Source organism: Hydractinia symbiolongicarpus, chromosome 2, assembly GCF_029227915.1.
Source record: "Hydractinia symbiolongicarpus strain clone_291-10 chromosome 2, HSymV2.1, whole genome shotgun sequence".
Taxonomy (NCBI): Eukaryota; Metazoa; Cnidaria; class Hydrozoa; order Anthoathecata; family Hydractiniidae; genus Hydractinia; species Hydractinia symbiolongicarpus.
In genome coordinates this window covers 13,061,103-13,073,969 of record NC_079876.1, presented here as the reverse complement: position 1 = coordinate 13,073,969, position 12,867 = coordinate 13,061,103, and the positions used below count along the sequence as shown (strand labels likewise).

Below are 12,867 nucleotides of genomic sequence, written 5' to 3'. Positions count from 1 at the left end.
TCAAAAGTTAGAGGCGTAAAAGTATCTCGGATTTTTGCTTGTTTCTTTCTTTTTTCCATGCTAAAAGTTTCTCTAATATCGTTATTTCCTACAGTCCTAAAGTGACAGCTTTCTTCTTTTTTTTACCTTGTGCTGAAACAGGTGGAGTGTTCACGACTGTGAATGAAGTCATTACAAAATTGAAAAGGTTGCCAACGGCTCTGTCTTTTATAGGCTCAATATAGCATGGTAAAAGATTGTTATGTGGTAGCAAAATCGGTACATTGGTGAAGATGCAGAAACCGATGGCAAAACTAATTCTGGGTGGGAATCTATTTTTAAACAAAGCAACTAAAATTATAAATTGATTAGGTTTGTTTTTCTGCATTGTGATTAGGTTTGTTTTCTGCATTTGTGATTGGGTTTGTTTTCTGCATTGTGATTGGGTTTGTTTTCTGCATTGTGATTGGGTTTGTTTTCTGCATTGTGATTGGGTTTGTTTTTCTGCATTTGTGATTGGGTTTGTTTTCTGCATTGTGATTGGGTTTGTTTTTCTGCATTTGTGATTGGGTTTGTTTTCTGCATTGTGATTGGGTTTGTTTTTCTGCATTTGTGATTGGGTTTGTTTTCTACATTGTGATTGGGTTTGTTTTTCTGCATTTGTGATAGGGTTTGTTTTCTCCATTTGTGATTGGGTTTGTTTTCTGACAAACCTGCAACCAGAAATACTATAATTTAACTCTCGCTTTTTGATTCTAAAAAACATTTTATAAGAACACAAGCATCAACTTTTACAAGAATCATCGATTATAAATCTGAGAATAACTTTCCCTAAATAAGAGTAATCCACCATACCAATTCTCTCAAGCGGCGCTCGATATTTCTCACCCACAATATCTGCGACATTCATATTAAAGCGATTGTTTATGGACATTATTATAAGGTTGCATCAGCTACAAAAACGCTTTTTATAAATAAGAACAAAAAAACGCTAAATTATGTAATGTGTTGGTATTACTGGGTAGAAAATAAGAAAAAATCAGGCAGAGAAAATTAAGCCAAAAAATAAGACCAGGCCTTAGGTCTTACTGGTTCTAAAAAACAGCGTTTACTTCGACTATTAATATGATGTCTAGCGACTCTTCGCCTGTAGAAAGGGGACACTTGTCCGAAAACTCTAGCACACGGTGTCGAGCAAATTATATTATATCTATCCTTCTAGATGATATGCATTCATTCTCCTTCCAGGGCCATGGAGTAGGCGCGAAAAATTTTATTGCGTCTTTTTAATGTCAAATGCGAAAAAGTTTATTGGAATGTGGTTTTCCTACGCAGTGACAATTTTTCACCCCGTAAATTTTTTAATTTTAATATTTTGGAGTAAATTATAGGGTTGCGTCATAAGTCTAGCGTTCTTTTAAGCCTTAAGGGGGGGAGGTCACGAAGCGAATTGAGCGGCGAATTTTGTATCTGAGCATGCGCAGTTTTGTTTGTTATGATTTTGCATCCAAATACTCGCTTCGCTGAAAGGTAGAAACAGTTCCTACTTTTTTGAGGCTAAAGGTTTCACTGATAGTTTTCGACCAATCAGAACGCAGTTAACCAATGTAAACAATGAATTTGACGTCTAATTTATTTTGTCGTGAAAATTAAAAAGCGAATTCGCCGTTCAATTCGCTTCGTGAAAATCCCCCTTATATTAACATCGTCCCGAGACCTTTTTACGTTTTTTTTTTATCTCGGGGACAACGTTAGCCTAATATTATCCAAGCCTTCTTGCAGCAGATGCTGCTGCCACTAACCCTGAAAGGTTAAAGGAAACGTTTCATAACACCAATTTGAACCTTCTAAGCTAGTAAAACAAAACTGATTATGTCAGATAGAAGTTTAATGTTTACAGTTCGATAACTAATTTTCGAGTTGATCAGAGAGATTTTCCTTTAGGGGAGGAAGCCTGCAGCAGAAACTTATTCTGTTTTGTTTATTCCCGCCAGATGCCTCGTGAATTATTCCCCCGCATCCCTAAAAAGGAAAATATTATTTTTGGAAAAGGTACAAATTCAACAAAGAACAAAAATTTCAATGAGAAGAGAAAAATGAACGGCTTCCATTAAAGGAGAGGCGAACTGCGCTGCGGCGGCGGAATAAAGGTTTATGATAAGTGTTGATTTTAAAGACCAGACTGATTGGCTTGCTCCATAAACTATAACTATAAACCATAGATCATTTTGTTTACATTTTTGTGAGTGCTGATTTATTTATAATTGAGTATTTTCACGCATTTGTCAAACGGGTGACTAAATTAAAAAACAATGGGATACTTTCTATTTATTGTGATGGTCACGGAGTCAATGTTCACAAAGTGATTTAATAAGAAAAACTTGAAGATCAAAATGGGAAAAATGTTGAACAACACATTGCATGTTCGATTTGTTGTTGAAGGTTACCGGTCTATATATTTAAATTTGGCACCATCTCATGAAAAAAAAACTATCGTTCGAAGTTGGTAATATGTCGTGGAAAAGGGACTAAAACATGAAGAAATATTGTTGTTGGTTATGATAGCTATTTCTTTAGTTCAGAGAAGTTTAAACGAAGGTTATAAAAAGCTGTTACTACCATAGTACCTAAAATATTCATGGTTATCTCAAGTAAAAGAATATAGTGAATATAGTTTTTTATTTGGCATATTATAGTAGTTATCTTAGCAGATTTTAGGATTTAGAAATATTTTTCTCTCGCTGAAAACTTGGCTGTCACAAAATAGTTTTTTGGTGGCCTCTCCTTTAAATGTAAGAAAAATGCTCCATTTTCCAGACCGTATTGATAAAAAGGGATGCACAAGTAAAACGAAATTGTTTGGTCTATTTTGTTTTTCTTTGTGAAAAGGTGTACAGAACGGAATTATTTTATAAATACAAGCACATTGAAACATACACAGGTGACATAGCCGACAAAACTACTACGACGACGAAACTAAAACGTGATTCAAATAAGTTATCTGATGCGTCTTGATTTAAGATATTTCGTAAAACTATGTTCTAAAAATTGTAAAAATTCATCTTATAACTATTTGCTTATTATAGTTCGTCTTTCACTTCTTTTTCTTCTGTTGAATCTTCGGTCTTTTTGTCTTCACTAGGTTCTTCTTCTTCCTCCTATAAAGAAAAACGGTACATACATGAGATGTATGTATCACCCTTAACTTCGTTAACATTGCGCAGGGACAAAATGTCACTAAATGTCGTGATTGTAACAATTTTAACAAAATTTTGGATTTAATTACTGGTCATTATACTGGTGATAAAAAGAACAGGTACACTTTTTTATACAAAAAAACTTTTGTGATGGTTATTGAATAGCTTAACTCTTACTATTAACAACATGAAAATATCTGTAAGGTTTCAAATAATTTACCTCTTCTTCCTCCTCATCATCTTTATCATCCTCTTTCTTTTCTTTTTCTTCCTCTTCCTTCTTACGTTTAGCATCCTCTTCTTCTTGTTTCTTCCTTTCTTCTTCATCTAATTTCTCTTTCATTGCTTTTTCCTCTTCTTTCGTTTTTTCAAATGTTTCCTTAGCAAATGCTTCCGCCTCTGCAACATCGTCGGTCACAATGATGTTATCAAAGATGGTACCAGATTTGACCTGAAAAGCACGTGCAAATGTTTAGACTGACAAAAATACTGAGGCACCCAGAATCGCATTAATTATTTAACTGGTAACATACCTGCCATAACTCAAATCCAACGAAAGCATTGTCTGGATATTTGTATAGGTCCTTGTCTGCTACATAAGCTGGGTTATCAATTTCTGGGTGGACCCATTCTCCTTTGTATGCAGGATTGTCAATTTGTTTTGGCTTCCATTCACCCTATGTCGAAAAGAAAATATTAATGTTGGCGTTTTGCATACCACTTGTACTTACGTATTTCAGACGACACTCCACAAAAATTAAACACTGTAAATAGACCCAACCCTGAACTTTCATTTATTATTATATGACCCTCATCCTTCCCTCTCTGGGTGAACATTATGGATATAACAAAAATTACAAACAAACCTTATATTCGGGGTTGTTGATCATTGGTGGTTCCCATTCACCGTCTTCCTCATCATCCCAGTCTTCAGGTTTCTTTGCATCTGGGTCAGGGATCAATTCTGGTTTGCCGTAATCTTCTGGTTTTTTATCTTCTGGATCATCCATTTTTGCATTATCTACCCAGTCGTCAGGTTTCTTAGCTTCTGGATCTTTAATTTTTTTCGGCTCTAAAAAGTCCCAATCAGCTTCTAACGAGCCAGACTCTACCTTTGAACCATCAATGCGTACCTCATATGTGTTATCAGGATTTAAAATTAATGTGTATAAATGGTTCATCTCATCATCCTTACATCTGTACAAAAATAATATATAATCAGTTTTCAGATGTTGCAACCTTAACATAGTATCTCCACTTTTTGTGTTATGTAAATTAATAGATAGATAATGTGCATATTTTACATGGCTAGCCTCACAAATATCGAGAGATATACTGTGTCTATTATTTCCAGGAAGGGCCATGGCTTAGAGAGTCCTAAAGGATATCCTTCATGTAGGAATCCAGTATTTCGGGGTCCCTAATGTTGTCAGGGACTAGGGGTTCAGCTAAAATTGAATCCTTTAGAACCTCGTTATCCACGGTGGATGTCAAAGCATCATTGACATAGTTTTTCATATTTTTAGGAAGCTACCAATGCTTTCCCTCTTTTCTTGTTGAATCGGTCGTATCTTGGTGTTTTATTACTTGGATTCTCAAAGTCTGTATCATCAGAATTGTCGGAAGATGATGAGCTATTGGATGACAAGGATGAGCTGGTTAAAGAAGGACGAGTCCTCTTTTTCTTTTTCGTGCTATTCTTCTTCTTTCTTTCTTTGATTTTCCACGATTTTTAGAAAGAACCTCATTTTTACCATTTCTCTTACGGCTATGGTTCCCATCATTTTTTTCGAGTTCACACTTTTTTTTGTAATTGGACTCACTTTCTTCTTAGCTGTACGACTCACGCCCTCTTGTTTTGTTTGATTCACATCCCGTTTTTTTTTTGGTCACCGATATTCTCACCGTCGGCATTCAAGGTGACACTCATAGTCTAGGTAGTATTGAAAAGATACTTATAGACATACTAAATACATGAAGTTGCAAAAATACACATCCGGTTTGTCGAGCCAGCAGATTAAAAAGGCCATTATAGGTCTTCGACCGAGCAATAAAGTAGATAAAATAGATTTGAAAATACGGTATTAATCTGTAGACTTTATGAAGATTTCACGAAATGAAATTTCATACGGCGGTTATTATTTTAAATAAATCACAATCTATTGTTGTGTATTATGATCACTTAGATTCAGATATAAAGCATCAATAACACATTTAGAAACAGAACGTATATCGATTGTTGTACACAAGATACAACATGCTGTTACAAAATTATATGCGATCAAAAGTTAGAGGCGTAAAAGTATCTCGGATTTTTGCTTGTTTCTTTCTTTTTTCCATGCTAAAAGTTTCTCTAATATCGTTATTTCCTACAGTCCTAAAGTGACAGCTTTCTTCTTTTTTTTACCTTGTGCTGAAACAGGTGGAGTGTTCACGACTGTGAATGAAGTCATTACAAAATTGAAAAGGTTGCCAACGGCTCTGTCTTTTATAGGCTCAATATAGCATGGTAAAAGATTGTTATGTGGTAGCAAAATCGGTACATTGGTGAAGATGCAGAAACCGATGGCAAAACTAATTCTGGGTGGGAATCTATTTTTAAACAAAGCAACTAAAATTATAAATTGATTAGGTTTGTTTTTCTGCATTGTGATTAGGTTTGTTTTCTGCATTTGTGATTGGGTTTGTTTTCTGCATTGTGATTGGGTTTGTTTTCTGCATTGTGATTGGGTTTGTTTTCTGCATTGTGATTGGGTTTGTTTTTCTGCATTTGTGATTGGGTTTGTTTTCTGCATTGTGATTGGGTTTGTTTTTCTGCATTTGTGATTGGGTTTGTTTTCTGCATTGTGATTGGGTTTGTTTTTCTGCATTTGTGATTGGGTTTGTTTTCTACATTGTGATTGGGTTTGTTTTTCTGCATTTGTGATAGGGTTTGTTTTCTCCATTTGTGATTGGGTTTGTTTTCTGACAAACCTGCAACCAGAAATACTATAATTTAACTCTCGCTTTTTGATTCTAAAAAACATTTTATAAGAACACAAGCATCAACTTTTACAAGAATCATCGATTATAAATCTGAGAATAACTTTCCCTAAATAAGAGTAATCCACCATACCAATTCTCTCAAGCGGCGCTCGATATTTCTCACCCACAATATCTGCGACATTCATATTAAAGCGATTGTTTATGGACATTATTATAAGGTTGCATCAGCTACAAAAACGCTTTTTATAAATAAGAACAAAAAAACGCTAAATTATGTAATGTGTTGGTATTACTGGGTAGAAAATAAGAAAAAATCAGGCAGAGAAAATTAAGCCAAAAAATAAGACCAGGCCTTAGGTCTTACTGGTTCTAAAAAACAGCGTTTACTTCGACTATTAATATGATGTCTAGCGACTCTTCGCCTGTAGAAAGGGGACACTTGTCCGAAAACTCTAGCACACGGTGTCGAGCAAATTATATTATATCTATCCTTCTAGATGATATGCATTCATTCTCCTTCCAGGGCCATGGAGTAGGCGCGAAAAATTTTATTGCGTCTTTTTAATGTCAAATGCGAAAAAGTTTATTGGAATGTGGTTTTCCTACGCAGTGACAATTTTTCACCCCGTAAATTTTTTAATTTTAATATTTTGGAGTAAATTATAGGGTTGCGTCATAAGTCTAGCGTTCTTTTAAGCCTTAAGGGGGGGAGGTCACGAAGCGAATTGAGCGGCGAATTTTGTATCTGAGCATGCGCAGTTTTGTTTGTTATGATTTTGCATCCAAATACTCGCTTCGCTGAAAGGTAGAAACAGTTCCTACTTTTTTGAGGCTAAAGGTTTCACTGATAGTTTTCGACCAATCAGAACGCAGTTAACCAATGTAAACAATGAATTTGACGTCTAATTTATTTTGTCGTGAAAATTAAAAAGCGAATTCGCCGTTCAATTCGCTTCGTGAAAATCCCCCTTATATTAACATCGTCCCGAGACCTTTTTACGTTTTTTTTTTATCTCGGGGACAACGTTAGCCTAATATTATCCAAGCCTTCTTGCAGCAGGTGCTGCTGCCACTAACCCTGAAAGGTTAAAGGAAACGTTTCATAACACCAATTTGAACCTTCTAAGCTAGTAAAACAAAACTGATTATGTCAGATAGAAGTTTAATGTTTACAGTTCGATAACTAATTTTCGAGTTGATCAGAGAGATTTTCCTTTAGGGGAGGAAGCCTGCAGCAGAAACTTTTTCTGTTTTGTTTATTCCCGCCAGGTGCCTCGTGAATTATTACCCCGCATCCCTAGAAAGGAAAATAATATTTTTGGAAAAGATACAAATTCAACAAAGAACAAAAATTTCAATGAGAAGAGAATCATGAACGGCTTCCATTAAAGGAGAGGCGAACTGCGCTGCGGCGGCGGAATGAAGGTTTATGATAAGTGTTGATTTTAAAGACCAGACTGATTGGCTTGCTCCATAAACTATAACTATAAACCATAGATCATTTTGTTTACATTTTTGTGAGTGCTGATTTATTTATAATTGAGTATTTTCACGCATTTGTCAAACGGGTGACTAAATTAAAAAACAATGGGATACTTTCTATTTATTGTGATGGTCACGGAGTCAATGTACACAAAGTGATTTAATAAGAAAAACTTGAAGATCAAAATGGGAAAAATGTTGAACAACACATTGCATGTTCGATTTGTTGTTGAAGGTTACCGGTCTATATATTTAAATTTGGCACCATCTCATGAAAAAAAAACTTTATCGTTCGAAGTTGGTAATATGTCGTGGAAAAGGGACTAAAACATGAAGAAATATTGTTGTTGGTTTTGACAGATATTTTTTTAGTTCAAAGAAGTTTAAACGAAGGTTATAAAAAGCTGTTACTAATATAGTACGTAAAATATTCATGGTTATCTCAAGTAAGAGAATATAGTGAATATAGTTTTTTATTTGGTATGTTATAGTAGTTATCTTAGCAGATTTTAGGATTTAGAATTATTTCTCTCGCTGAAAACTTGGCTGTCACAAAATAGTTTTTTGGTGGCCTCTCCTTTAAATGTAAGAAAAATTCTCCATTTTCCAGACCGTATTAATATTGTTTAAAAAAGGGATGTACAAGTAAAACGAAATTGTTTGTTTTGTTTTTCTTTGTGAAAAGGTGTACAGAACGGAATTATTTTATAAATACAAGCACATTGAAACATACACAGGTGACATAGCCGACAAAACTACTACGACGACGAAACTAAAACGTGATTCAAATAAGTTATCTGATGCGTCTTAATTTAAGATATTTCGTAAAACTATGTTCTAAAAATTGTAAAAATTCATCCTATAACTATTTGCTTATTATAGTTCGTCTTTCACTTCTTTTTCTTCTGTTGAATCTTCGGTCTTTTTGTCTTCACTAGGTTCTTCTTCTTCCTCCTATAAAGAAAAACGGTACATACATGAGATGTATGTATCACCCTTAACTTCGATAACATTGCGCAGGGACAAAATGTCACTAAATGTCGTGATTGTAACAATTTTAACAAAATTTTGGATTTAATTACTGGTCATTATACTGGTGATAAAAAGAACAGGTACACTTTTTTATACAAAAAAACTTTTGTGATGGTTATTGAATAGCTTAACTCTTACTATTAACAACATGAAAATATCTGTAAGGTTTCAAATAATTTACCTCTTCTTCCTCCTCATCATCTTTATCATCCTCTTTCTTTTCTTTTTCTTCCTCTTCCTTCTTACGTTTAGCATCCTCTTCTTCTTGTTTCTTCCTTTCTTCTTCATCTAATTTCTCTTTCATTGCTTTTTCCTCTTCTTTCGTTTTTTCAAATGTTTCCTTAGCAAATGCTTCCGCCTCTGCAACATCGTCGGTCACAATGATGTTATCAAAGATGGTACCAGATTTGACCTGAAAAGCACGTGCAAATGTTTAGACTGACAAAAATACTGAGGCACCCAGAATCGCATTAATTATTTAACTGGTAACATACCTGCCATAACTCAAATCCAACGAAAGCATTGTCTGGATATTTGTATAGGTCCTTGTCTGCTACATAAGCTGGGTTATCAATTTCTGGGTGGACCCATTCTCCTTTGTATGCAGGATTGTCAATTTGTTTTGGCTTCCATTCACCCTATGTCGAAAAGAAAATATTAATGTTGGCGTTTTGCATACCACTTGTACTTACGTATTTCAGACGACACTCCACAAAAATTAAACACTGTAAATAGACCCAACCCTGAACTTTCATTTATTATTATATGACCCTCATCCTTCCCTCTCTGGGTGAACATTATGGATATAACAAAAATTACAAACAAACCTTATATTCGGGGTTGTTGATCATTGGTGGTTCCCATTCACCGTCTTCCTCATCATCCCAGTCTTCAGGTTTCTTTGCATCTGGGTCAGGGATCAATTCTGGTTTGTCGTAATCTTCTGGTTTTTTATCTTCTGGATCATCCATTTTTGCATTATCTACCCAGTCGTCAGGTTTCTTAGCTTCTGGATCTTTAATTTTTTTCGGCTCTAAAAAGTCCCAATCAGCTTCTAACGAGCCAGACTCTACCTTTGAACCATCAATGCGTACCTCATATGTGTTATCAGGATTTAAAATTAATGTGTATAAATGGTTCATCTCATCATCCTTACATCTGTACAAAAATAATATATAATCAGTTTTCAGATGTTGCAACCTTAACATAGTATCTCCACTTTTTGTGTTATGTAAATTAATAGATAGATAATGTGCATATTTTACATGGCTAGCCTCACAAATATCGAGAGATATACTGTGTCTATTATTTCCAGGAAGGGCCATGGCTTAGAGAGTCCTAGAGGATTTAATGCTCATTTTTAGCTACGCAGACCCAATTAAGGCCCACGCTCTACTAAACAACTCTCACAAAACATCCAATGGCTCACAGTGTACCATCTTCCCAATTTCCCTCACATAGCTTGGATTAACCCGGGGCTGTGGTAACATTCACTCGCCCATGTTGAATCGCCATGAAGAGGATTTGATCCTTGGTTTCCCGCATAGAGTACGGAAGCTATAACCACTAATCTACGGCGCCACAATAAGTATGTAACACATTTACAAAATTTCTGTTTTAATTCAGACAACAGGCAGAAAAGTTTAAGGGTAAATGTTTCATTTATGTATTATCTCCATAAGGTCACTCTGCAACTTGCATAAAAACACAAATTTGATGCAAAAAAAACAAACCTGATGTCTTTTTTTGTTAGAAGATTCTTTCCCTTGTAGTTAAAGATGACATGAACTTTTTTGGTTCCTGGACCGCAAATATCTGGGCCAAACATGACGTTGTATGGGGAATCCCCATTCATTTTTTCTTGATTAATATTGGAAGAGAAAAGTTTTATGTAACCACCACCACAATCAATATTTTGTTCATGTTTAACTTGGTACTGGATTACAAGTGGTTTTCCTTCATTTGAGAAAGGAGTTTCAATTTTTGATGAAATTTGATAAAATTTTGCATCTTGTGATGTTTGAATACCCTGGTCTCTCTTTTCGTCTCCATAAAATTTACCAGCAGTTAACTTGAATTTTGCCGAATCAGCTCCTTTATCAGTGGAATAAACCCATCTTTTCTCCCAAGAATCATCTAGAATAAAAAATTTTTGCTTACAAGGCATACTTGGAATTTAGAAAACTAATTTAATATAACACTAACGGGAGAAATTTTTACAAAACTAATAGTTATACTTTTATTAACAAAACATTGATTTTTTTTGAATAACCTAACATTAAAAGTCACATGAAAATGGAAATAAACACTATTAGCCTCTTAAACCTTGAAATAATCTACAATGATGCAAAACTAAAAAAAAAAATGCTGAAAACCTCTAGCCAATGATACCATATTTGTTTGAACAATTAGATTAATCTGTATCCTTAATAGGGCGCTTTGAAAATGATCCAATCGCAAAAATAAGTTCTGCTAGCTAAATGTAGTTCCCAAAGAACACTTTTTATGTCAAATTGATTACCTGACCTGAAGTATGTAAGGCTAACTGAAAAACCATTCGCTTTTTTTATTTGATTTGTAGAGCAAATCGTACAAATAGCTCTAAGTTGTAATACTAGTCTGCAATTAGGCTAGCAGAGCTCGTTTCCAAGATAAGACCTAACAGATTATCAAAGATAAGGTGCATACCGTCAAAAGTTTCTTTATAATGGATAGTACATTGAACTATAGCCACAAATAGCAGCACTAAACCAATTCTAAAGTCCATAATAATTCTAAATTCTGTTCTTCCTCTCCACGCTTCTGTGATGCTTGCAAGGTACTTGCTAAAGAATATTCGACTTGATGTTTACATAGTTTCAAATTTGGAGCCTGTGACGGCAAAAACCTATCTGCGTGGTCTGCTACGATTGGCTAAAACACAAACGAGCCAATGAAAAGATGGCAGCACGATTTCAAAATCCAATCAAACAGCTCCAACAAGCAAAACACGATGATTTTACTCGATGGCCCAACATGTTTTGATACGTGCGACAACGAAACTGCCTGGTTTCCTCTCTTTCAAAGGACATTTTATGACAAGATTGTTATTACTATTAATTTGAGTTAAAACAAATTCTAATAAGAATTGTACGTCTTATTAATTATGATTCGGTCCGTATTTTTCAATTTACAAATTAATAGTTTGGGTTATTTTGTTGTTTACAATCGACACTAATAAAAACCATGCCTAACATACTAAACATTTGCAAAAATTGTTAGTTATAAGCCACTGATGACGCGGGGGAAGAGTCTCCTTCCTGATCTGATTTTATAAATTAGCCTGTAGACTTGACAAAACACTTTAGCGGTTGGAGAAAATTTGTTTCGGATAAGCCTTTTCTAAAATGTACGCCATAAAATAATGGTGAGGAAGTAATACGTGGACGACTAACCATATTTTTAACCTAAAAAGCAAATGTTGTGTTGGTTTACGCAATTAAGTAAGAATAAATAACTGCCGCGCACAGAATAATCCACATGCGCGTTTTTTTATTAGAATACTAACATTTTAACCAGGCTGGTCATTATTATCACTTCTCTTGTTTTAAAGAATAAAAACGAATAAGACTTGTTGTTTTTAACCTGAAATCCCAGTCTGATATTCTTACAAAGCATATTCTTGTAAAATAGCGTGTATTAAAAGTGATTAGAGTATGTGCCATTATCAGACGCATTATCACAAAGCACCTTGTATTCTTCATAACACAGCACAAACTGTTCAACTTAGCTTAGTCATAAGTCAGCGGTTCTAAAGATAAAGCTTTTAAATAACTCTTTTTTCTAATGTTCCGTGTCCAGTGTAAAAAAGCGTTATTTTTTCCGTTCAGCACCAGATTGCCGAAAAACGGTCTAGTAACATTTCGACCTCGATTCCAGGATCTGCTGTCTCTTTTCGCATATCGGACGTCGAGACGAACATTTGTCAGACTTATTAATGACCGCAGCGCCGGATGAGTAAAAAAGCCCTGGGAAGCAAGTTGGTAACTTTTGTGTCAAAGCATGCTTGTCCCCAGAATCTCTTATTAGACCGCTAAAATTAATATAAAGGAAAAATGCCATGGCAACGGGGTTGGTGCTCTAAAGGCTGAATTCCTGGTTTTGTTTGTTTCTAAGGTTTTTTGATTAAAGGCACCCTCGTCTCCTGGGTTTT

The 12,867-nt window shown here is 34.9% G+C and overlaps 2 protein-coding genes across 2 annotated transcripts; both read right to left on the bottom strand.

Moving 5' to 3' along the window:
- Nucleotides 1-2,855: 2,855 nt before the first annotated feature.
- LOC130629507 (calreticulin-like) lies at nucleotides 2,856-4,519 on the bottom strand. The gene is made up of 4 exons (XM_057442741.1): nucleotides 4,043-4,519; nucleotides 3,710-3,853; nucleotides 3,397-3,627; nucleotides 2,856-3,137 (listed from the first exon to the last, which is right to left on the bottom strand). Exons 1-4 carry the CDS (start codon nucleotides 4,421-4,423, stop codon nucleotides 3,060-3,062), a joined length of 834 nt encoding a protein of 277 aa, XP_057298724.1. The 5' UTR covers nucleotides 4,424-4,519; the 3' UTR covers nucleotides 2,856-3,059.
- Nucleotides 4,520-8,299: 3,780 nt separating this feature from the next.
- On the bottom strand, nucleotides 8,300-11,524 carry LOC130629506 (calreticulin-like). The gene is made up of 6 exons (XM_057442740.1): nucleotides 11,364-11,524; nucleotides 10,409-10,811; nucleotides 9,503-9,833; nucleotides 9,170-9,313; nucleotides 8,857-9,087; nucleotides 8,300-8,597 (listed from the first exon to the last, which is right to left on the bottom strand). The coding sequence occupies exons 1-6, from the start codon at nucleotides 11,440-11,442 to the stop codon at nucleotides 8,520-8,522; spliced, it is 1,266 nt and encodes a 421-aa protein (XP_057298723.1). The 5' UTR covers nucleotides 11,443-11,524; the 3' UTR covers nucleotides 8,300-8,519.
- Between the last annotated feature and the right edge of the window lie 1,343 nt (nucleotides 11,525-12,867).